This window comes from Drosophila sechellia, chromosome X (genome assembly GCF_004382195.2).
Source record: "Drosophila sechellia strain sech25 chromosome X, ASM438219v1, whole genome shotgun sequence".
Classification (NCBI taxonomy): Eukaryota; Metazoa; Arthropoda; class Insecta; order Diptera; family Drosophilidae; genus Drosophila; species Drosophila sechellia.
In genome coordinates this window covers 10,016,387-10,042,074 of record NC_045954.1, presented here as the reverse complement: position 1 = coordinate 10,042,074, position 25,688 = coordinate 10,016,387, and the positions used below count along the sequence as shown (strand labels likewise).

The 25,688-nt window shown below is 43.1% G+C and overlaps 3 protein-coding genes across 18 annotated transcripts; 2 read left to right on the top strand and 1 right to left on the bottom strand.

Annotated features, from left to right (window-relative positions):
* Positions 1 to 326: 326 nt before the first annotated feature.
* LOC6617531 lies at positions 327 to 7,713 on the top strand. The gene is given in 7 exon segments (XM_002041810.2): positions 327 to 1,572; positions 2,083 to 2,129; positions 3,231 to 3,549; positions 3,729 to 3,856; positions 3,972 to 4,309; positions 5,453 to 5,671; positions 5,805 to 7,713. Coding segments are annotated over 7 exon segments (2,652 nt in total). The 5' UTR covers positions 327 to 1,090; the 3' UTR covers positions 6,924 to 7,713.
* Positions 7,714 to 12,059: 4,346 nt separating this feature from the next.
* LOC6617529 (glycine-rich protein DOT1) lies at positions 12,060 to 14,060 on the top strand. 2 transcript variants are annotated; one of them, XM_032725576.1, is made up of 3 exons: positions 12,060 to 12,150; positions 12,509 to 12,806; positions 12,879 to 14,060. In XM_032725576.1, exons 2-3 carry the CDS (start codon positions 12,801 to 12,803, stop codon positions 13,878 to 13,880), a joined length of 1,008 nt encoding a protein of 335 aa, XP_032581467.1. In that variant the 5' UTR covers positions 12,060 to 12,150; positions 12,509 to 12,800; the 3' UTR covers positions 13,881 to 14,060. The 2 variants fall into 2 exon arrangements, with proteins under 2 accessions (XP_032581467.1, XP_032581468.1); XM_032725577.1 differs by lacking the exon at positions 12,060 to 12,150 and having other exon boundaries at positions 12,504 to 12,806.
* Positions 14,061 to 15,178: 1,118 nt separating this feature from the next.
* LOC6617528 (ral GTPase-activating protein subunit beta) lies at positions 15,179 to 24,847 on the bottom strand. Of its 15 annotated transcripts, none has more exons than XM_032726829.1 (16): positions 24,223 to 24,847; positions 23,460 to 23,679; positions 22,784 to 23,182; positions 22,462 to 22,722; positions 21,578 to 22,138; positions 20,572 to 20,754; positions 20,031 to 20,171; positions 19,371 to 19,914; positions 19,084 to 19,310; positions 18,746 to 18,937; positions 18,421 to 18,561; positions 18,076 to 18,093; positions 17,126 to 17,734; positions 16,474 to 17,060; positions 15,578 to 16,413; positions 15,179 to 15,494 (listed from the first exon to the last, which is right to left on the bottom strand). In XM_032726829.1, the coding sequence occupies exons 1-16, from the start codon at positions 24,412 to 24,414 to the stop codon at positions 15,380 to 15,382; spliced, it is 5,226 nt and encodes a 1,741-aa protein (XP_032582720.1). In that variant the 5' UTR covers positions 24,415 to 24,847; the 3' UTR covers positions 15,179 to 15,379. The 15 variants fall into 15 exon arrangements, with proteins under 15 accessions (XP_032582720.1, XP_032582721.1, XP_032582724.1 ...); XM_032726830.1 differs by having other exon boundaries at positions 19,084 to 19,307; XM_032726833.1 differs by having other exon boundaries at positions 17,126 to 17,680; positions 19,084 to 19,307.
* Between the last annotated feature and the right edge of the window lie 841 nt (positions 24,848 to 25,688).

Sequence of the window (25,688 nt, the reverse complement as noted above, 5' to 3'; positions counted from 1 at the left end):
TATACAATGTATATACAATATTTGATTTTGCTAACAAGTCGGCAGGTGGTTCCATTTATCAGCCAATTGCACCTGAAATTTACGGTCTCGATTCTCTCGCCAGTTTTGCCTTTTTTTCTCTGAGTGTGGTGAAAAGCTCTTTTCTTTCGCACTGTCTCAGTCTCTCTCTTTCTCAGTAGAAAATGTTGTTTATTTTTGCCTTGTTTCGGCTTCTTAATTATTGTGACAAAAGTTTTGGCAAAGTTTCGATCAATTTTTTTTTCTGTATTTTTTGGCACACAGATTCATGTGATAAGAATACGTTTTCCCATTTCTATAGCAGAATAAATATCTTCAATAGCGACAAACAAATAAACATTTATTGGACTGGACTTTGCCTTAAAAGTATGCTTTTTAGAAAACAAAATCCCATGTGATTTGTAGTCCAGTCTAAGTAGTAAGATACAACTAAAATCAACCAAAACAATGCAGAAGTGAAATGGAAATATCTGTACTTGAAGCAAACAAAACAATTTCTGTGGTTATATAAAATACTTTGAAATTATGATAAACTTTCAAAGTAATCATATCATTGAAAATAGTAAATATGCGAAAGCAAAAACAAACTCAAGTAACCCAAAAGATGAAGGTATATGGTAATTCTAGAGAAACTACAAAAAATAAAAAATTTGAAAGCTAATAGGTGTTGAAAATACTACGTACAACATAAAAAAACTATAAACTCTCAACTACAAAAATAAATATTTATATTTAACAAGTAGCTGAATCAATAGCAGACATTTTAAATGTCAAAGCAAACTTCAATTAGAATTGCAAAAGAAAACCACACAAATATAAATAAAGCCTTGCAGCTATTAAAATTGAAATCAAATGGCTAAATAAATAATAGAAGAAATTCGAATAAACACGCAGTAGCTAAATAAATATGAAGTATGTGCAAACCTAGGATAAACAATGGCGTCCAATAGTATCTAATAAAAATATGAATAGAAAACGTAGGCAAGCAAAATAACAACACAAGTGAAAGTAAACTTTGATAAATATTAAAATTTAGTTAAATCATAACAAAAGCAGTCGAACTATAAGCACAATGTCTATGGCATTATGCAATTTAAATGGTGACGGCTCGGCGGCGCAGTCGACGTCGCAGTCGCAGTCGCCGGTCGCAACCGCCGCAGCAGCTCCGTTGCTGTCTCACTCGCACTCGCACACGCTACAGCAGGAGAGTACGCCGCTGCTCTTGGGACACGAGCAGAGCGGCAGCGCTGCGGCAGAGGGCAGCGGCGGCGGTGACGTCACTGACGGAGCGGTAACTTCCATTGAAATGCCCACTGTTGTTGCCGACGATACCGGTGTACCGCCGCTGCCTGTGCCTGTGCCGCAGTCAACACCGCAGCCGCTGCTTATGGCTCTGCCCGCCAGTTTAAACTTCATAACGGGACCCACGACTCAGCAATTGATGATCGGTAATGGCGCCATGGGCGTAATTCCCTCGACCAATGACAGCAACAATAACAACAACAACAATGTGGACAATACTAGCGACGAATCGAACCCGGTCACCATTTACAGGTATAAACAAAGGTCAAAGGTCCTGGAATCCCCAAAAAAATGGTTAGACTAAAACAAAGTTTAGATAATTAGACGCTAGAAGAGAATGGTATTCTTTCTAAGTTAATATTCATTGACAGTTGACGAATTCTGGCCAACGAGTCGTATACGTGATATCTCTAAAATGTAACTAAACGATAGAAAGGTTTAATTTAGGTAACTAATTTAGGTAACTACTCATTCCAAAAACTGTATACAAATAATTATACACAGTAAAATTACAGTTAAAAAGAGCGAAAAAGCAACTCTTCGTAATCAGAATACAGGGCGTATACGTAATATTGTAACAGTGCGTATACGTATTATAATTACATTGCGTATACGCAATATTATCAAATTGCGTATACGTAATATGAATAGAAAAATTGTACAAAAATGTATGCTTACCATAAATTACTCGACTACATCCAGATTCCCGCAAACTATTGATATAATGCTAATCCGATTTTTCGAAATTATTTTCCATTTCAGGTGCCGGGCTCCCATTGCGTCACTCGACTGTATGGAGGAGTTCAGTGGTACGGGCGGTCATCTTGATTTCGGTATCAAATTTCTCACTATCATATAGGCTTATCATTTATGTTGTTTACTGTCGATTGTTTCGACTTTTTCGATTGTTTTCGATTGCCTGCCTCTGCATGCTACCACATACAAGCAAGTATCGCTTGCTTCAAAATAGCCCAAGTAAATGAAACATATACCTACATATGTATAGCGTATTGTACAAAATGAGCATTAAACTAAAGCACCCACCCACCCACCGCAATCCTCGTAGTTCAGCTGTTGGTAATTGTTGGTTTTGTTTAGCGAATTAAGGCGAGCGCGTTGGAGTGCTCTGTTCCATCGAATTCGGGGCCAAAACATGCAATTGAAGTTGTAATTTATTTTATTCAGTTTGTAAGGTAAAACAACACCACCCACACGAACCACCTGTCTCAATCACGCAATCAAAAAAAACAAAAAAAAAAAAGAAAGCAAAAGAAAACACGCACCGGACGCACGCACTTTTTATGAGGGGGATAGTGGAAAAACGGGAGAGAACAAGAAAAACCAACGGAAAAATGTCACTTTTGTTTATTCATGTTCATTGCATGCCGCGCTCTTTGTTTTTTATATTTTCATATACACTTTCCTTCAGGGCAGTTCCATTAGCTGATTGAAAACCATATATCATATGCCCATTTCTCTTTTTATTTCGCAAAAAGAATTTACCACCAGGGCCATTCGGAATAGTACTGAAATATTCAAGAGACAGTTTGGCGATGGATATTTTTAAAAGTGCTGTAGCTTTCGTTATACGTTTTTAAGTTCTATGACTCTCGGGAAGAGTATTGGCACTTCATTAGCCTGATTTAGCCAGCTGTTTATTGTGGAATTGCGTTTGTGTTGTTACTGTTCTCGTTGCTGTTCGTTTTTGCACGTTTCCCGGCACTTTGAAAGCCCCTCCTTTAACCGAAAACCAAAAAAAAAAAAAGGTTTCTCACTAAACGGAACGCACATACTTTTCCCCCGAAACGAATTGTTTCATTTCCATGCCGGCACCTGAACACACTCGACCATTTCGAATCCTGGAAATCCGACCGTGATGACCGTTTATTTGGGCATTCCGCTGCGAGCAGGTCGTTCGATCAGTTTGGGCTCCAATCCGGCGCTACCACTGCGTCATGGATCCACACCGACGCCGGGGCTGCGGTACAAGAATCTGGGCAAGAGCGGGCTGCGTATCTCGAATGTGGGATTGGGTACCTGGCCGGTCTTCTCGCCAGGCGTGAGCGATGACCAGGCGGAGGCAATCCTTAAGCTGGCCATCGAGAGCGGAATCAATCTGTTCGACATCTCGGAGGCGCACTCGGAGACGGAGATCGGCAAGATACTGCAGCGGGCGGGCTGGAAGAGGACCGCCTATGTCATCACCACGAAGGTCTACTGGAGCACCAAGTAAGATGGCACTGCAAAATATTTTTGTATATCTATATATTTTGTATAGTTAGCTTTCTACTGATTCTCTGATTAATCTCTTTTTTAAAGTCCACAAATCGTTAAATGAATATATATCTAATTAGACATTTTAATTGACCTTCATTACAAAGTGATTAATTTCTGAAATTATTTCGTAGGTCGGAGGAACGGGGCCTCTCCCGGAAACACATCATCGAATGTGTTCGAGCCAGTTTGCAGCGATTGCAGCTGCAGTACATCGATATCGTCATCATCCACAAGGCAGATCCCATGTGTCCCATGGAGGGTAAGTTATCCAAACGAAATGGCACCTGTAAAAGATTCGAAAATTCAAATTTGTACCTAAAATCGCCACAAATGTTGCACATTTTGTAAACTCTTTTTCATTTCCTTGCCAGAAGTGGTGCGCGCCATGAGCTACGTGATACAGCAGGGCTGGGCAATGTACTGGGGCACTGCTCGATGGAGCCAGGTGGAGATCATGGAGGCCTACACCAACTGCCGCCAGTTCAACTGCATCACGCCCATTGTGGAGCAGTCCGAGTACCACATGTTCTGCCGCGAAAAGTGCGAGCTCTACCTGCCGGAGATGTACAACAAGATCGGAGTGGGCCTCATGGCCTGGGGTCCACTCTCAATGGCCCTCAGCGACACCCAGAATGGGGACAAGCTTTTCCTGCCCAAGGGCTCCTTCAAGACGAAGAGCTTCTCCTGGACCGAGGACGAGATCAATCGTAATGTAAGTGCCGAATATTACTAATGGACAGCTTCGATTATTATGATTTTGACCTTCAAAAATATATTTCATGTTGGCTAGAATCCGTTTTCCCAGATTTCGGTCTTAAAATAATCCGTTTTTTTGCCACAACATTAAAAATAATTGTCTGAATATGGAATTTTATACCTCGTTGAGCTCGTAATTAAATTTCCAATCGAACTGTGCTCAAAAATATATATTCAAATTTTTTGCCATTTTTGCAAATTTTGATGATGTTACCCCTTACAAAAAATGCAAAAATTGAACAAAAAATTAATTTTTCTAAATTCTTCAAAAAGTGATAGGGATCGTTAGCACTGGTAATTAGCTCCTCAAAACAGTTATTCTTTCATCTATACGACAATTTTCAGCGAAGTTATGTCGAAAATTCCATTTGTAAATATCAAGTTTTTGGTAAAAGCCGTTTTTCCGAATTTCGGTCATCAAATAATCAGTTTTTTTGCCACAACTTTAAAAATAATTGTTTAAATATGGAATGCCATATCTCGTTGTGTTCGTATTTAAATTTCCAATCGAACTGTATTTAAAAATACAAATTCTAATTTTTAGCCATTTTTTGCAAATTTTGATGATGTTACCCCTTACAAAAAATGCGAAAATTGACCCAAAAAAGTATTTCCCAAAATACGTCAAAAAGTGATAGGGGTGTTTAGCACTGGTAATTATCTGCTCAAAACAGTTATTCTTTCGTCTGTATGACAATTTTCAGCGAAGTTATGACGAAAAGTCCGTTTGTAAATATTAAGTTTTTGGCAATACCCGTGTTTCCAAATTTCGTACATCAAATAATCCGTTTTTTGCCACAACTTTAAAAATAATAGCCTAAATATGGAATGGTATACCTCGTTGAGCTCGTAATTTAATTTCCAATCAAACTGTGTTCAAAAATGCAATTTCTATTTTTTGGCCATTTTTTGCATATTTTGATGATGTTACCCCTTACAAAAAATGCGAAAATTGACCCAAAAATTAATTGTTCAAAATCCGTCAAAAAGTGATAGGGGTGTTTAGCATTGGTTAATAGCTGCTCAAAACAGTTATTATTTTTTAAATATGTCTTTTTTTTGTCAAGTTATGATACAAATTCCATTCGAATAATTTCAGGCCGCTCTGTCACCGCAGGGCAGTTGGGGTAAGGACCGGATCGATGAGGGGCGCCGCCACTGCGACCGCCTCCGCGACCTTGCCGCCCTCGCCGAGAAACTGGGCTGCAGCCCCACCCAATTGTCGATCGCCTGGTCGCTGAAACATGAGCCAGTGCAATGCCTGTTGCTGGGCGCCACATCGGCGGAGCAGCTGCACCAGAGTCTGCAGTCGTTGCAGGTGAATATACAAGCATACATAATCATAATCATAAGACAAAGAATAGATAAAATAGTGAGGCCTTCAGAAAGTAGTTTGAGATCGTTAGATATCTTAAGATTTGTTCAGATGTTTGACCATCCTGATATTGCAGCTGCTGCCACGACTCTCCTCGAGCGTTATGCTGGAGCTGGAAAGGATATTGGAAAACAAGCCGGTGCGGCCGCCGATGATCTCGACCTTGGCGCTCCGGTGACAATCAGCGTGCCCGCAGGGGCCGCTCAGCCTGAGCGGAGGCGGACCCTGCGGCGCCGATTCGCCCAAGCACGAGGATGAGGCCTTCATCGAGGAGGTGGACGCTGCCAAGGACGCTGCCAAGCAAGGCTTCTGCCTCATCCAGTGACAAAAGGAGTCCTTAGATAACGATAATAAATTTTTGAAAGTGATTAGCAGTAAAACTAGCCTAAGTAGCAATACCATGACGACAACAATAAGCAAGCAGGAGCAGCAGCAGCAGCAGCAGCAGCAACAGCAGCAGCAACATCTCCAGCCTCAGCAGTATGTGCAACTACAGCAGCAACATTTGGTGGCCAGCGGCAGCACCAGCGATTCGGCAGCTGTCCCCATCGCAGCTGAACTCCAGTTCGACTCCCTGAATAACAATAGCAACAACAACAATAATAATACCAATGGCAGTCCGGAACAGGCACTGCCCTCCAGCGATGATCGCCAGAAACGTCGCTCCCTGCTCAACTTCAAGTCCCTGGACTTTCATCTAAAGTCCCTGTACAGTGGCCTACGGAGTAACTCAGGCACAACTCCACCCAGCCAACCGAATAGCTCCGTTCCGGCGGTGGATCAACCGCAGCGTAGGATGCCCTACTTGCGGGTGGAGAGTGTGGATCCCGAGGAGCCGAGAGGATCAGTTCTGCCAGGACATTCGCCCAGCTTTCTGTCACCCTACAGTGGCGTTGGCGGTGGAGCCGGAAACCTGCAGTTGCCCTCAACCGATGGAGGCACCATCAGGAGATCCTCAACATCCGACATTGTTAATTGCAGGCGGGGAGGGGGAGCAGGGGGATCAGGCGGAGGAGCAGCCTCCGCCCAGGACAGCAGGAGGCCGAGCACATCGGATTTGCTCAGGAAGGCAAGGGAACGGAAGGGCAGTGAGGCCAGGATGGGCAGAAGTGTCTCCCACAGTGGGCTAACCAGAGGCGTACCCGGCGGAGGAGGTGGTGGCCTGGGCAGAAGACGAACCAGCATGGCCTTCTAAAAAAAAAAAATAATAGTGAAAAAAACTATGGAAAAAAAAACTTAAGCAATGAGGGATGGCGAAAAAAAACTGTTGATCAAATCTGAATCAGAAATAGGCTGACAAAATGGCGCTTATGAATTTTTATCTAGTGAAAAGAAAATTTAAAGAAAAAACAAGAAAAAAATAACAATAATAGAGCAGCTATTAAGGAACGACTTTTTTGTGGATCTATTATCATTATGATTATTATATGGTTACTACAATTGCGCCTCGAAAGAACTAAAGTTAGTAGATAAATTAAAGCAAGTAATGAACAGAAACATAACCTTTCATCTCTCTTAAACTCTGTATCTCTCTCTCTCTCTCCCCTCCCGGCAAATTTAATATATATATAAATACATATATATTTAAAGAACCCCCAACTTTTATGACAATATTAGAACCTAACTATCGTGTACTATCGTTAACTATCGCCTGGCAAAAGCTCTAAAGCTAACCTGCGTTCCAACCCAAAAACCAACAATGATTCAAGATCGATCCATTATATCAGCGCACTGTGAAAGTTCATATCAAGCCAGAAGGATAAAGCATGGAGGATAAAGGATGAAGGATACCCAAATATGTACTATGCTATGGGATAGTGTCTTTTTCATTAATCGATTAGTAGACTTAACGAGTGTTAAACGATTAACGATTGACTTGCGGCGAGGCGCTGAAAATGGGGAGCGAGTAGCGACTAAAGATTACTACATATATACGAAACGAAACAGCAATGGAGTGCTCGTCGTATGAATAAATTTTAGCTAAACTAATGAACAAATAAATGAGTATAAATAAAAACTCAAATGGAAAACAAAGAACAATTCAAATCAAATCTTATTAAATAGACATTACTAGCATTATGTAGTTAATTAAATAACAATTCAAGCGAAATTTTTTTAAATCAACAAACGAAAAACAAAGCAAATGCCTTTCATAACAGCAACAACAACAACAACAAATTTATATTTTAAATATATGCAGTATATATATAGATATACACACACACATATGTGAAAATAACGAAAGCGATGAAATAAAACAAAGCAGCAACAAATTGTTATTAATTAATTGTAGTCCATTATCCCGATGGCCCATATCCCATATTTCATATAAGTGAAAGAAACACCAATATAGCAATATGTAGGATATACATATAGAGGAGTTCCCGAACACCCTCCCGAATACCATGTATTTTATCATCATTATCGAGTACATATATAAAGTCTTTCTCACATACGGACTGTGATTTCATATAAAAGTAAACGTAAAAGTAAAAGTAAACAATTAATTATTATATCTAACCTAATGAAATTAAAGGCTAAGTTCATTCGAAAGATCTTACAGATACACACACACACACACACACACACATTGCCCCAAAAAACCCGCATGTATGTAATTTGTGGATCTGTTAAAAAAGCAGAAGCATAGCAATAGCAATTTTCAAATCGAATGGCATTATATACTGATACTCTACAATTAATTAACCAAATGCGATTGCCTTAATAAAGAATAATGAATTAAAACATTGGATCTTATCAGATCGTATCGGATCGGATATAACCCAGTCGGGGGCCGGTTTCCTCAAACTTCAGTTCCAGATCGGAATACATTATATACACGCATCCATTCGCATATATATTCCCCGCACTGTTGCTTGAGAAATCGCCCCGCTCAGAGAAATACAATATATACATACATATATTGGTTTAGCTCCATCGGATCACTCAGAATAAATATATATATATAGGGAATACTTCTATATACGAGAGTAATTGCATTTTTTAGTAAGTAGTTAATCCGTCCTCAACAAACGGCCAACCAAAAAAGCAACAAGTTATTGCGATCGGGCGCTGCTCAGTTGATAACCCATAGTAAAATTTCCAAAATTTTGAAAAAAAAAATACGAAAACAATTTGAAAATATTTCAAAGCTTATCTTTAGATCATTTTCAACCTTTTCAATTGCACAGCATTGTGATGATTAGAGTTTGTTATTTGGAGGTTGTGATATTAATTGAAAAATTGCTGAAAAAATCAAATACATATCTGCAAATGGGCGAATTATGTTACGTTGATACATTTTTATGTGTTGAGCTCACTAAAATTCAAACTAAGCGTTATTGAGCAGTATCCTTAGCAATATTAGCCATTAGGTTGAGCAATTAATTTGATTTCTTACTGCATATTTAGTTATATAGCTACAATTTAATTATGTATAAACATAACTAGAATGTATATTTCGCTATTTAAGGCTTGAAGGGAAGCTTATACCTTTAAAGCTCCTGTAATTTAAATTGAAAGTCACTATGCTGAACGGGTAATCAATTAATAAGCAGCGCCTGTCGATAGATCCAATCATCAATTGTGGCCAAGCCCCCTGAAAAGTAAAACAAACAAAAAAAAGCCACGTCGTGTTAACCGGAAAGCAATAATTCAAAATGCTGCTGAAAAACAGTTCGACTAACAAATTGATGTACATAAGATCACAAGCAAAGTAAAGAAGAAGCACATACACGCAGATGCATTATGAGATTAATTTTAGTCTGTTGTTATCGCAATTATTATCACGATTATTATGATAACGATTATTATTAACACGTAGCTAGTTAAATCGAATGAGAATCAGCAATTTATCTGCCTAAGCCTGAAAGAAACCACAATTACACTCACACCCACACTCATGCCGTGAAAGTTTTACACATACACACACACACACTCACTTACATATACACTGACAAAAATATGAAAAAAAAAGAAAAGCTAATGCAGCAAACAAAAGCAAAAATGTAACGGAAAGTATTAAGGAGCGGGAAAGTGTAGCGTTTAAAACTAGAAAACAAAAATTTACTTTACATCAAACCAGAAATATTTATAACAATTGCAATAACTAACAAACGAGAAGCGATATAATGGATATATCTTAAAATTATTTTCTTATCGAAACTGGCAATAATAAATATTAATATAAACTTAAACAACTAAATAATTATACTATACACGCGCGAGAACTTTGTAAGTTAACTTTGCATAGATGACACATTTTGGATCGAATTACACTGAAAGAAAGGCTCGCACACACGCCAAGCGTTTACACTCTCACACCCACACCCACACACACACAAACACAGTCAGTCGCGCAGGAAGTTCGATCATCATTTACCGTTAATGCACCAGTGTACACACACCTACACAAAAGAAATCAGCTTTACTTTAGATTTTCGATAATTAATTGCAGGGTTGTCGCCTAGGGTTGCTTAGAAATCGATGGGAAAATCCAATTCAGACGCTTGCATATAGGCGTAGACAAGAAAATATATACAAAGTACATACATAAACAAGCAATATCGCAATAGCGCTCGTATTATTTCGCTAAGTTACTAGAAAACCGAATAATAAATAACAGACAAACCTCTTTGATTACCGTACGTATAAAATGCAAGAAATGCAAATTCGCGAATGTGCGATGGATGATGAGGCAAATTGTTTACACTTCACTTTTAAAGCCACATTTAATACTAATATTTCGAAAAGCTAATTAAAATAGGTTATAACAATAACGAACTACAACAAGAACAAGTGGAAGAACAACAACAAGAACAAACAATGAACAGCAAAAAACAACACAGCTAAAATACTGAAAAATTATATAAAAATACAAACTCTTATCTTTCAACCAAATAAATCGATGTTTTTCATTACTTAACTCGCATCTTACAGGTATTTTTTATGTTTGTGCTGATTCCAATTGAAAAGTTTCTAATTTTCAGTCGAAGTTCATTAAGTTCAATACTCCAAAGCCCATCCATTCTGAAAAAATTACAAAACAACATATGTATTCGAAATATTTCATTTAAACAGATAAGACATATCATAAACCTCATTTTTGGATTGCATAACTCGATTCCGGACCACTATTGCCCATTGATTAGTTGGCGACTATTTGCACACACCACGTCAAATCGAGCGCATTATGGTAATTCCCCAATTCCATTCAGATTCCGATTCGGAGAGCCCCAGTCTCTGGGAACCCGGCCTGCCCCAACACAGCATCTTGTGACACCCAGCGTATAAACAACATTTCACGTCCCACTGTGCACACAACAACAACAGATAGTTGTTCACAATCCAATCGCTTCAAAATGCACAGTGGAACGTCAAAAGATTGGTCAAAACTTTGGTCAAATCAACAATGGACCGAAATATTACTTGTATTTATTAATATCTAAGTAATATATATCAATTCATCGGAATGTTTTATGATTTATTTGATGAAACGTTTAACACCAGGCATTTAAAGTTATGTATTCCGGCTATTGCCCATAAGCATTTGGGCCATTAAAAAATGTTTAAGCAAATGGTCTCCTCCATGCATGCACTTAATTACTCTTTTACTTTCGATCACAATCTTGCAGTTTTCGGACCGAAAACGAAGTATTTGTAACCATCCATTAGTCAGCTTAGTCTATGGTCAATTAATTTCGTTGGCTCTACAGAAGTTCAACAAAGTTTTGGTTACTTTTTTTTGAACTGCAACTGATAATAAAAACTAAAAAACCGTTCTAGCAACGGGTAATCGGCAAATTGGGCGGAGGGCCGAGTGGGAAAGAGATGGGATATGTGGGCTGCGCATGCGCAACAGCGCGCATTAAATAATTTATACAAAAATGCACAGAAAATTAACAAATTTGAAAACGCTGTTGCATGATATAATAATCCGGCTGCCTGGGATTCCGAGATGCCAATCCACACGAGCACAGCCACTGACCCTTCCCAGCCCAAAATTTCTGTTGTAATACAAGCACGTACACTGGTCGAAAAGTGGGTCAACGTTTCTACGCTTTAAAAGTAGGATGGAAATAGAAAAAAACGAAGTTTGTAAGGTAATCGAGCATCGTATAGAATATTTAATATAGTTATTGAATTATCTGTACTGATTTTTATAGTTATAGTGAAAAACAAAAACTATCCATACGTCATTGATTGAAATGATAAATTGCGAACAACAGATTTTAGTTTGTCACCCCAGTTTGTTTTCAGTGTAAGCGGCGAACCGTTCAAATCGATAATCGTATGCAAAAAGCCGGTCAGTCGGTTGCGGTGACTTGACCTACGGACGCACCTCGTCTCGGGACCGGAGCGCATCTGCTTAAGCTTTAACTGGTTAAATAGTGTTATCCGCTTGAATTTGTTATTGTTATTATGTTAGTGCTATTGTTATTGTTTTTGTTTATGCGTTTTCATCGCTTGTCCGTCGGCGATTTGTTTTTGTTGCATATGATTTGGGCAGTTTGAGAAATAGATGAAAAAACAGGGTGCCTTTTTTTCCTTTCATATTGAGCCATTAATACTGGACATTTGTGTAGGTTATTTCCATTTTACTCGTAGTCCTACGTCAGAAGACCCAAAACTAGTTAAAAAATCTGTACAAAATTGTTCATATAGTTCCAAACATCAATGGACTAACATTCAATGTACAAATTGTCTTATTAATTATCTATGAAAGATCATAAATTTACCTTTTACGCAGTTTACATGATACACATTTCCCATACCTCACAGCAAGCACCCTGTGCCGCCCCTCGGAGATCTCAGGTGAATTTCGAGAGCAGCATGGTTTTCGGTGGTCTTAGGTTAGTGATGACTCCACATCGACGGCTCTCCGTCGCTGACGTCACGGGCCATCGCCGCATCTAACGGTTTGTGGTGGATCTCCGATGGAACTCTTGTATAAAAACGTTGGATCTGCTGGAGATCGTCATCATTCGCTAGCCGGGAACAGCTCGACGCACAGGTGTCGCCTTCGATTCCACCTATTTTTCCAAATTTGAAACAGAGATAGCTCAACGCTGAAATGAAGGTGAGTTGTGGCATCAACGGATGTGGATTACCAGCTGCTGGATGTGTGCTAAACGGATTATTTTATCACAAGGTCTTCATCTGCCTGTTGGCCACCATCTGCGCCTGCAATGCCACCTTCCTGTCCCTTCTGGGCGGCGGAGGCGGTGGTGGAGGAGGAGGAGGTAGCAAGACCACTTACAATGTGATAGCCACGCCCACTTCGGGAGGCGGTGGAGGTGGAGGTGGCGGCGGAGGTCACGGATATTCATATGCCCAGGGAGGCGGCGGAGGTCATGGGTATGCGCAGGGACATGGCTACGGACATGGACACGGTGGCTCCCCGCAGATCATCAAGGTCATTCTGCAGGAGGGTCAGGGCTACAGCAACGCTGGAGGATCAGCCGGCGGCATTGTGTCCTCGGAAGGTCATGGCTACAGTCACGGTCATGGTCATGGCTACGCCAGTGGTCACGGATCCTATGGCGGCCAGCAGGCTCAGTTCTACAAGATCATCGAACAGGCACCGGCTCCAGTCCCAGCTCCTGCCCCCGTTCCCATTCCGATTTCGATTCCTGCCCCTGCTCCGCCAGCTGCTCCCATTGCCTATCATGCTTCCAGTGGCTCCAGTGGCTACTCCTATGACCACGGCCATTCGCACTCCTACGGACAGTCGTATGCTTCGGGACATGGTTACGGTGGTGCCGCCTCCTTCGATGCCCAGCAGTTCAATGCCATTCTGCCGCAGATCATCCAGTTGGTGCTGCAGGAGGATTCGTTTGGCGGCGGCGGCGGTGGTGGATCCGCTGATGTGGCTGCCATCAATGGCCAGCTGATCAACACCTTCGGCTCCAAGGGCAAGGCTATCATTTTAAAGGCCGATCAGGCGCAGGGAGCCTTCTTCAAGAGCGGACACGTGGTGCAGCGGGGAACCCTGAAGGTGATGCGCGTCCAGGAGCAGCAGCAGTCCCAGGTCGCTGGTGGCTCCAAGGGAGGCTGGGGCTCCGGTGGAGGTGCCATTTCCGGTGGCTGGAGCGCCGGCGGAGGTGCCGCTTCCGGTGGCTGGAGCAGCGGTGGTCCACCTTCGGCCTGGTAGATGCACTGCATCCACAGCTCGCCTAGTTAGTTAGACCAAATGAATTGTTTTTTTTTTTCACCATCGTCTATTCTATCGTTATGTATTTTTTTTCCTAGGCTAATCCTTCACAGTCATTATCAGAAAAAAACATCCATCATTATTAACTTAAATTATTTGTTAATAAACAATTTGAACCAATTTGAAGTGTTTTATTTACATACCACAAATAAGCTGGCCATAAAGTTAAAAATTCGAAATAAAGCAAGTGTTGTTAATGGCTTGACAAATTCCAAAGACACTTTCCATAAAAGACTTAAATAATTGTTGCAAAATAATCAACTCGATCACACTTAAATAACAATGCAGTTCAAGTTATTGTAACACTATGTTCCCACAATTATTTCGAAATGACAGGTTCATCATAACAATGCATTTATTTTAGTTTGAAAAAGTTGCCCCTCTGGCGTAAATATTTGTAAAGAAATAATTTGTAAATAATAAAATACATCATTAGGGCTTGAAGAAATAAATAAACTCAACAAATACCACGAAGATCTCGGCAAACTTGTTATGCTTACCCAATTTCATTTTCAAGGCTGAGAAAAGCACATGAAAAGCCAAGAGCAGGCCATCCGTCCTCTTCATCATTAACTTATATTATTTGTTAATAAATAAATGGCCCAAACATACATGCATACATATGCAAAACCAGCCACAAAATGTGTAACGTGTTAGCCGATTACATCACGACTTTCATTGATGATGACGAGATGGCCCCTTGGCCGGCAACAGATTTGTTTTGAATTGATTGCCCGTCGGTGGAGTTGCGAAATGCCGGCCCGCGTGTGTCCAAATGCCCCACCTCCGATCACCGGACCCGATTTCAGACTCCGAGACTCCCAGACATCCAAGTCAAAGGTGAAATTAACAAGATGCTGTGCTAACAACCGAAAGAGATGGCGACGTGAAGCAAGGGCCTTTCACTCACGAGATTTCAAGATGATCTCAATTTGTTTCCAAGAAAATAATAGTTTTGAAACCATTAGCTTGAATATTAAAATAACCATAGATTTTACTAATTTATTTAGTTTGCAATATATAAACATTTAAATTAGAATCCCCACGTCTTGCTGTCATTTGCTCCTCACGCGATCATCTCGAATCGCTCCCACATGCTGTGGACCAAATTGATTTCGGATGTGGCTGCCAATTATGTGAATACACATGGAGAGCCATTGTTTCCACTACCACCATAGCTTGAACGGATTGCCCAAAACGGAGGCGAAAAACGCTAGGGCTTATAATATTACAAATACTTTTACAAAGTATAATTCGATTTATTAGCAATAAATAATAATTAGCATACGATAATCATTCGGGTAACACTCAGTGGACACCGATTATGGATCAGTTTTGTTTTGGGGTTTTAGTTAAGCACACGTTAATACAGACATAGAAAAGACCACTTCTCTGGCTCTTAAACTAGGTAGCGGGTTAATAATACTTCCGTTAGCCGGCTAAATTGCGCGCTGGAACAGATGGGCCAGCAGATCGGCCTCGCTCAGATCCATTTTGTACTTCTGGACAATGTCCTGCACCTTGAGCCGTCGTCGCACATGAGGCGGTTGGTAGCTAAAGCAAAGAGGTGAGTTACCATTAGTTAGGTGTTGGATGCACAGATAAGAGGAGAGGAGAGGAGAGGAGAGCCCACTTACTTATCATTGTCCAGGCGCCGGCGGCGTGATATGTTCAATGCCGTTTGTCGCACTAGATTTCCGACTACCCGCCGGCTCAGGACCATGCCATCGACCAGGGGTGTGGCAAAGCTCATCCTTCCCGGTGGACCTTGCAACTTTACTCTCAGAAGTCCCGAGAGCAGCGAATGCACGAAGATCACGTGACAGTCGGAGGCGCGAGGCAACTGCTGCGTCTGCAGCTCCTCGCCAGTTCGCGTATAGGCTAGCAGATCCTCAAGTGGAAAGTTTAGGTAATCCTCATAGCTCTCCAGCCACACCAGAAAGATCTTGGCCGGCGCCTGGGCCAATAGCGTGGGTTTCGTCACATTTCCTTTTCGACGCGTCGGCGGAACTGGCTCCTTTACATCCCTGCGATTCGTGTCGAGTTCTAGGCTAAGATTCCTTGACTTGGATTTTGCCAGGCCAGCCGCACTGTCGGTCTCTCCGCGTGTCCAGACATTGCTGGAGCCAATCTGATCCGTGCTCGAGATGCTTCCACTATCGCAAGTGTCGCTATTGTATCGCAGATTCCACGTCGTGGGCACCACGAAGGCGATTTCCGATGACACATCCGCCCAGTAGAGCACCCGCTGTGATCCATTGTAGTTCAGCTCGTTGGCAGTGGACTTTAGCTGCTCCTCGGGCGTTCCCTTGAGTGACCACGAGTTGTGGACAAAGCCCGTCCAACCAGAGTGTTCTGAAACCTGAACCGGCCAGCCCAGCGTTTGCAGCATGCTGGCGAAGTGAGGATCATGGCTGGCAGACGATTCCTCACCCATATTGGCGATAATCTGCTGGGCACTCGTTTGGCCATTCTGCAAACATTGGATCAATTAGCATATAAATCGAAATGTAAGGAAATGTTATTGACACACCTTTACATAGAAAACATAAACGCTGTCGTGCGTCCTCGCACTCAGCTTATCCAATCGATCCAGATCGGCGGCGAAGGCTGCGGACTTGGTGTCCAGCACGATTAGCGGCCGCTGTGTCGGATTGCCAAGTGCCTCAGCTGGATTTTGTGGATTCCGCGTCTCGAAGCCCAGGAAACCAAAGTGTGAGAGAAAGAGACGCGCCGCATGGAACTCGTGGCACACCGTTGGCGGCACACATTCCTGTGCGTGCGACAAACTGTCCGCACTGGTGTCCGCCTCCGCCCAGGCCAGTTTCTCGTGAATGCTCTGGTTCTCCAGTAATGACTCCAGCTCTCGTATGACTGCAGTGCCGTATTGCTCGCGCATTTGTTCGGTGGTGGGTATGGAGTAGTCCGCCACACAAGGCTGCACTTTGTCCACGCCGTCGGGGAAGTTCTTTTGCTCGCTATCCAGCCGCTGCGTTACATCGTTCATGGGTATGGGCCTGCCAGGATTAATGGCATGGTATTTAATCCCAGACTTACTGCGAGGCAAATGACGCAACTGCATGGTCCAGGCATGTCGACCAAAGGGGCCGCGAATGAGCACTAAACAAAGACAACAACTTTCATCAGTAAAGCGCAGCAAAGAGTTTTGATTGATAGAGACTTACGTGTCACTGTGGGTTGGGGATCCTGGTCATTGCCCAACGGCTCCTCGAGCAGTGCCAATATGGTGGAGTTCTCGGTCACGAAGTACTTAAACTTGGCAATGGCCTGCTCACTGCTGGCCGCCGCCGCCGGCACCATAGAGTTACAGTGCTTCATGAGCGCCAGCTCATCCAATAGCGAGGATATGGACTCTGGACCGCACTCGCTGGGGAAATAGCCCACTTGCTCGAGGATAATGGTCAGCAGATTCTCTGCAGCATCTCGCACTCTCATAGAGGCGGGCTTTAGCTCCTTTTCGTCCTTAAACTTGGGTATATCGGTGCCCTTGCTCTGGCTCTTGGTGCCCGAAATACCCAGCTCCACCACCTCGAGGACCGTTTGGAGACAATCCTTGTCCTGCAGCAAATAGGGATGCTGCATCAGCCAGGCGGCGGTGCACTGAAAGGCCGCCACAATGGTGCTGTGCAGATCCTTGCTGTGCGCCGGCGGCGGACGGGAGCACTGGTAGCATATATAGTCACAGATCCACTTCACGGCCCGCTTGCACTCTAGAGCGTCTGAGGAGATTATCGTTAGATTCTGACTAGCTTCGTATATTTTCACTAAGGTGTCTACGTGGGCGATTTGGATGAGTGGTTGGTGTTTGGTGGTTGGTGGTGGTGGTTGTTGGGGTTATATACATTCGTTATCGGTTGGAGATGCAAATTAAATATACACATATATTATATATAGAAACAAATTGCAATCAACGTGAGTTGATAGATGGCAATGTGGATGAGGTGGTTCATATTATATATTAGGTTATTATTTTTTGATTTATTCGGGATGTGGTGCAGTGGTGGTGGTGCGATTTCGGTGGCGGTTAGAAAAAGAAACGCGACAAAAAAAAGAAAGAAAGAAAGACAGAAGAAAGTGGCGTTAGTTAGGTTAGTTGGCTTCGTCAATCAATTACCATTTGTAAATTTCCTGGCTGCACAGCAAAGCAAACAGTTAGGGGTTAAGTGGATTAAGTGGGTAAGTGGATATTTGGGGGGTTTTTACAGCGGGGGTTAACATTGAAAGGATACGCACATGGTAACAGTTCGAAAATAAACAAACAGAGGTGGACAGAAAACAAACGACATTAAAATCAGGAAAGGAAAGTGCAGCCTCGGTGCCACCGAAGCCTTTTGATGCTCTTGCAAAGGATTTCCCTATTGTAATGAATCCTATATTCATACAGAGTTTAATTCCATCAGCATTCCAAATAAAGCCTTTGCAGGAGCATATGCACACCAAAGTGAGGAGCAAACTTTACCTGTTTCCCGGATATGTAACCTGGCCAAGCCAGACAGCAACTCCAAGGCGGCCAGCGAAACATTCAGATCCGTCTTCCACGACGAGATCAGTCGATGGCAGACCAAATACGTGGCGCGCACAAAGAGGGCATGGGCGTTATCTAAAAGAAAGAATAGTATTAGTTTGAGTCCAATAAGCTGACAAGAAAGCAAACAATATTGTTGCATATTATGTAAATATTCTGTAAATTACTTTAAACGACTGGACCACATAACAATAAGACTATAAAAAAACTTTAGCCAACTTAATATAAATATAATAAAAATGCAAAAAACAAAGTTTACCATAAGTGGTCACCCCCTCCAGTTCCTGGCCGAACTCGAATGACATGTCATCGGAAATGGTCAGGCTGGGGTAGTCGTGGGCGGAGCCGGTGTCGCGAATGGAGCCCGATCCCGCTCCCATGGTGGCCGTCGTCTGGCCGCCCAAGCTGGCTGTGCCAGCGCTGACCAGCGAAGCGGAACGCTCCGAGCACGCTGCTCATCAACAGCCCACAAAAAAACACAAAAATGCCAAAAGGAAATGCGAATAAAAAAGGTGGGCAATTAAATAATACAAAAATTCCAACAAATCAAAATGGAATGAGTTCAAGAGCGCTGCCCTTAGAGCTGCAGAAACTAACCCGAACTCAGTAGATTGGCGTCGTGGTGCTGCACACCACTGGAGTTGTGCGAGAGATTGGCATTGCCACCGCCCAGTTCCGTCTCCTCGAAGGTGACGGCGTCCTGAACGCAGAGCAGCAGGCCGCCCAGTAGCATGTGCGTGTTTTGGGCATCCGTTTCCACCTGCAGGGCATTCATCAGGATGTTCATGAGGCGAGACTTCAGTTGGATGAAGGTAAACATTCTGCTGAAGTTATAAAATAATGTTAACTCAATTACATCAGGTACAACAAGCTCAACCACATACTTCTCGCTCGTTTCGCAGGTCAGATCCCGGATGGGCAGCGTTTGGTAGTGCAACGGCAGCACCATAATGGACAGCAGGATGTTGATCGCCGAGCGGCGCAGTTCGGTGCGATTGAAGACCATCGATTGGGTCTTCAGCTTGAGGTCCTTGTCGGGCAGTACGATTTCCAAGGCGGCAATGAAACCTGGCAGCAGCACATTAATCCCATCCAGGTCCAGGCGAAACAGATCACTCGAGTGCAGCAGGATGCTGGCCAACGTCTCGTCGCATTCCCGCGACTCTGTGATCTTCAGGCACTGCTGCAATGCCATGTAGAAGCGGGCCAGATAGACGGGCAGGATCTCCTCGCCCGTCTTCTTCGCACAGAAGATCTTGCACAGCGTTCCAATGGCCTCGGCTCGGCCGGACTCATACTTATCGATGGTTAGCGTGGGTGGCAACGATTGCGGATCGTTGAGGGAGTTTGGCTGCGACAACGATATCGATCCCTTGCGGTGCTCCATTATCATCGACGATGGTCGCTTACTGGCCTCGCATGCTTGCTCTATTTTCGAAGGATAACAAAAAAAAACATATGTAGTGTTAATAAAAGACTTAGTAATCAAACTGTAGTAAGGACTTACTAGCCATACAATTTATATTACAAATACCGGAACTCACTTTTACGATTTTGCCGCCAAGTGTCGCCTCCGATGTGCGCCGCCTCGAAGAGCCACTCGTGGAATACGTGGAGAATGCTGTTGCACTTGGGTCTGGCCACGGCCAGCTCGACACCCGCTCCCATCGAAGTCAGCGGCAGAGCTGCGATCGCGGTAGTGAGAGAGACAGATATAGAGGGATGGAAAGAGAGAGCAGACGGTGTCAGAGAGAGAGCGAAGCAATCATGGCAATGGGGGGCGGTTAAAACATCTGTTAGATAGTAAGGCGGCACGGGAGAAGCTCACAAACGATTCACACACAGCACACACAAAACAATGGATCCAATTAGTTAATATATAACCATCCGCAGATTGGCTTTATCGGTTAATTTACGAACTAGAAAACAGCAGATTGATCTTGGCGCATGTGTATATAAGCCAAGTTTTTAAAATTTTTAATAGGACCAAAGAATGTAATTGCAAAACGAAGTTTTTTAAACAGTTTACCGAAGTTGGAAAGCCACAGGGCCAAGATCAGTTAGGTGTTTTCCCAATGCACTTACAGTTGATGCTGCTGCTCGCCGACGGCGGACCCGACGTGGACGTGGGAGTTGTGGGCGCCGGAGCAGGAGCGGATCCCTCTCCCGATCCCGTTCCCGTGCTGCCGGCGTTGGTGGTGCTGCTGCTGCTGATCGCGTTGCGTGCACCACCGCCGGTGAGGCCAATAAGCGAGGTCTTGCTCAAGCCTGAGATGCGAGGCGATGCGATGTGATGGGTGAGTGGAGCAGCGTGGAGCAAGTGTGAGAAATTGTTAGAGAAATTAGATACAAATATGCGGAGCGCGAGATACAGATACAAAGGGAGCATGCTATATAATTGTGGGCGTTCGTTGATAAATTACAATGCATAATCCGCCGGTGGAAAGTGGCAACAGTTACTCGGCCCGACTCATCCGCGCCGGGCAATTACACCGAGATTATTCCACTCATGCTACGGAACAAATTATACAAAAAAAAAATACAGAGATGCCAAAGAAAATAATACGAAAGATGGAAAAAAAAACTAAAATGCAAAACTCGTGAGTGCGAACTTGGCTGGGAGAAATGTGGCGATGGATCAAGGCAAACAACATCTAGGCAAGCAACAAAAAAATAAGCAAACCAAGTCAGGTCAATTCAGAAGCACGCCATGGCACAAAAAAAATGAAACAAAAGGTTGGCTTCGGTGCACCGAAGTTCAGATACCCTGGCAGATGGGTAAGTCGTTTCCAGAACATTAAGATCACCATTAATTTGCATATATAAACAAATGCTCACGAGCTGTGTTGAGATTTGTATAAAAGTAGTGATATAAAAGATTACATTAATATAATCAGACAGTTTTAGATCTTTAAATTGAATACTACAACTTGAGGTTTACCTTGTATGGAACGTTCTTAGTCATATTACTAACTACTTAATACCCTCAACTACCTCTGCCAGGATAAAGTTTTAACATAGCTTGGTGTCACAACAAGGAATACAACATTCGGTGGTTATCCAAATAGAGATTCTCCGTGGAGATCCGCACCCTTCTGTTGTGTGATGGTGGGTGCTACGCTGAAGCTTTTCGCCAGACGTCGCTGGAGTGGCGGTGTGGGCGTGGCAGAGGCGGAGGCCTGACCCGTGCCAGGCGATTCAGTGGCGCCAAAGGAGATGCTGCCAACGATTCCGGCAGAGTGACTGCCTCCGGCACTGGTGCTGCCCACGGCGGAGCTGCCGCCCGTCGTCAGACTGCTGGTGGGCGAGGCACTGATCTGGAGCTGCTGCTGCTGCTGCTGCTGCTGCTGCTGATGGTGGTGACCATGGTGGCCGCCATGGTGACCCATGATGGCGTTCAGGGCGGAGCTGGCCGAGTTGCTCATGAAATTGTCGCGCAGAAAGCTACCAGCGCCGTGTAAATGCAAATGCGGATAGTGGAGGTGATGATGGTGATGGGCGGGCTGATTCTGCTGGTTCGCAATATTCGTGGCGCTACTGGAGTGGATGAACTGCTGCAGGGTCGAGGAGGTGGCCTCGTTGAGCGAGTGCCGGATTTCCAGCAGATTCGTCACTACACCGTCCGTTTGCAGCGGCGACGGCTGATAAACGCCTGTTTTTTTGCACGGTTGTTCAAACGAATTTCAGTTAGGCATTTTCGATTTAGATACAAATTTTTGGAGTTAGCAAAACCAGCGATAAACAAACGAACAAGAGAAAAGAGAAAGAAGTACTCAGCTAGCCTTTCAATAATCTAATGCAAAACGTTGAAGAGCGACAATATTGGATTTACCCACTACATAGAACCTGGTACTCGCCATGCACTGAATCCTTGAATTTTAAACATTCAAGTTGTACAAAGGCAATTGGAAGTGGTATTCCACGAGTACCAGGTTCCCAAAAGGATCAACACCCGAATTCCACTCAGGATCTTACCTAGAAAAGCGTCCACTTGACTGGAAATGCCCTTCATGGCATTGAGGAAGATCTGCGGCAGTTGTTGCAGGCAAGGATGCTGATGCGTCTCGGCGCCCTTTTCATGGGTCAAGGCCCACTGCACAAAGTGCGATGATTTGCTGATGATATGTGGTGAACAGAGCGCCGTGGGATTGCCAATCATCCGCAGGAAGCGGTACCATGTCTGGGCCACACAGTCGTTGGACATTCCAATTGGTATCAGCTGGCCATCCTCGTCGGCTGTGGAGGTATAAAACAATTAGAAATTATTATATTATGATATTGATTTATCAAAACGCACCATTCTTGAGCTGCGGAAACGCAGGACCATAGCTGAACTCCAGCAAGCGAGCGGTTAGGGCCAAGTTTACTCGATTCCATTGATCCACGAGGGCCACGCGGTGCCGCCACATGGCACACGACTCCTGCAGCGTCTTCCACATCGACGGCGAGGGAAAACTGCGAACGCAGGCCAGAAGCCAGACCTCAAAGAGCACGGAGAGCACTCGCTCGCACAGCTGATCGCCCACATCGTCCTTGACGGTGGGCGGCGCCAGCAGGATCTCATTGATAGCCAGCAGAAAGAGTAGCAGCGTGTCCCACGTCTGCCGGTCCATCAGCTGCGATATCTGGGCAGTTTGCTGCAGAGTTCGTAGCACCCGATGGCAGAGCACTGCCTGCCGTTTAATTGTATCTGCACCTGAAAGCCATTAGGTATAAGTATTAGTTGGGGAATTTAATATTCTAATGGATTCTAGTCCTACTCGTAGGACAAATATTGTCCAAGAGTTTACAGCATTTTCACAGCTTAGACATTATTTTTCCCAAGAGCAATCTATGTAAAGAGCACGAGCAACCTACCAAGCGTGGTTTGGTATAGAAATGGCAAGACTTGAAATTTAGAGCGGGGTTAATACGAGCACAAGGGACAGCATATATAGATCATAAAATCCAGGGGCCAGTGGGCATCTACTTACTTTCGCCCTGGCGCGGCACAAACAGATTGTGAAAGTGGTTGATGATCTGGCGCGCATAGAGATTGGCATCCTCGCATATCGGCTTCGGAACACTGATCCTGGGCTGCGGATGCAGCGCCGTCAGCCACTCGCAGTACACATTCACGCAGTCCTTGATCGTCTCGTGTTCCTGCAGAGGAAGCGAAAGTCCGAAGCATATCACGTCCATGCACCATTTTACCTGGAATCGAATCGCGTTGCAATGTTACTAAATAAGTATTACTTTTATATAAGTTTCAACATTTTCCAGTCTAAGGAAAACTCGTATTTTTCTATGAAAACATACCAAGCATTCTATAAATAGCAACTCTACATTAAACCAACCAATTATATTTCGTTTCCAGATTGAGGTAATATAAATTGAGTTTTCATTCATTCATTCGGCAATTACATGCACAATTTTATGGATTTAATGGAAGCTTTTCCAGCACATTACTAATACATTATTTCATCCATTAAAATAATGTTTTGTTGGAATTGTGAATGAACAATGTTTGTTGCAAGTCTTGAAGTAAAGAAAATTGTATGAAGAACGTTTAACTTCCGGTTTAAAATTCAATTTGATATAAGATATACTATATCGTTTTAGGCATTTTAAGGATAATACTTTGCAAAATCCCTTCCTGACTACAAATATCAATCAAAGGATTATCTTTACAGCTTTCAACAAGAGTAGCCTGTTTTATAGAAGACCATCCCGTGTGGGACAACTACGATGACCCACCTCTTCGTCTTTGACCAGGTGACTGGGCTCTGCATTCTGGGTGATGCCCAGATTGGTGCCCAGCTGCTTGACCACGGAGACGACCACTTCGCGTCCTGCGGAGGCGGGGAATTTGTTCAGCACACTGAAGCACTGGGCGCCGCAGCTGTTGGCTGTGATTTGGGCGGACAGCGAGGCCCACTCGGAGTACATCCTGGTGTGATGATGGATCCGAGGACTCTAGATACGCTGGGTAGTCTGCTCCTGTTGATCCTGGGGATTGTAGTAACCCTCCTCCTCCTCGATGCTTCCGTTTCACACGGTTATCCGTATTGCGGTCCTTTCCTTGCGATCACTACGATTTCTTGATCGGATTTCACTTTGTTGACGTCAACATGAAGAATTTTGGTGCAGGTGCGCCATGTTGTTGTTGTTGACTTGCTAATTGACCGCTCTCATGTTGCAAAATGCGAAGTCCCCCAAATGTTTATGTTGCCTCGCACTTCCCACGCCTTTTATTTGTTTTTGTTTACAACTACGATTCGATTACACCGCCATTAAAGACCTATTTTTGCGATTTGTTTAATACAATAAAAAAAAAGAAATCCACAGCGAAAAGCGAGCGAGCGAGATGGAGCGATGTAAACAGCTGTGTTTTTTTATACTTGGGCGGGACTATCGGCGCCTATCGACAATCGATATCGCAAGTGTTGATTAATGCTAAGCAAATTTATAGCAGTTATAAAATTAAAACACATTTAAATACATTAAAAATAAGAGTTACATATATTTATCTATGAATGAAAATTAAACAAAAGCCCTTTATTGTTTTCCATTTTTCGTTTGATATTTATTTTTCTGGGAGAAAGTGGGCTTAAACAATAGATTTACATAAATGTTTATTAAACAAAAGCCCACATAAAAAAGGTAAACTACCGAAAGACTCCGAACATCAAAAGAAATTCGCTCAAAAGCATTAAGACAGTGCAATTCAACAGCGAAATTAAAGAGAAATTAGTAGTATAAGCGACTAATAATGTTACTTTTCATATTGCCAAAATATTTTGTATGAGAAAACCAAAAGCAAACAATTTTTGTGTTTTTGCGCTATTTGTGTTGAGGAGGAAGCATCACTGAAATTTGCATAAATTTGCAAAATTTTCGGTGAACCGAAAATCATAATGGGCGTGGACAATGGGCTCATAAATTGAGTTTAGCCGAAAATAGAAGAGGCCATCAAAAAAAAAAAAAAAAAATAAGACAATAAACCCAGCACAACGTTTATGAAGCAATCAATTTGCACAAGAATTCATCAAAGGTGCGGAAATTCGCCAGGTGAGATGATCACCTGTCGCAAAAGGAACAAGTTCTCATTGTTCTGGCGATTTGAAAGGCGTCACAAATAAGTTATGACTTCGGCACGCATTGTTCGATCGTCTCTGGTAAATCTGGCAAATATCAATGATAATGGCATCCCAAAATCAATA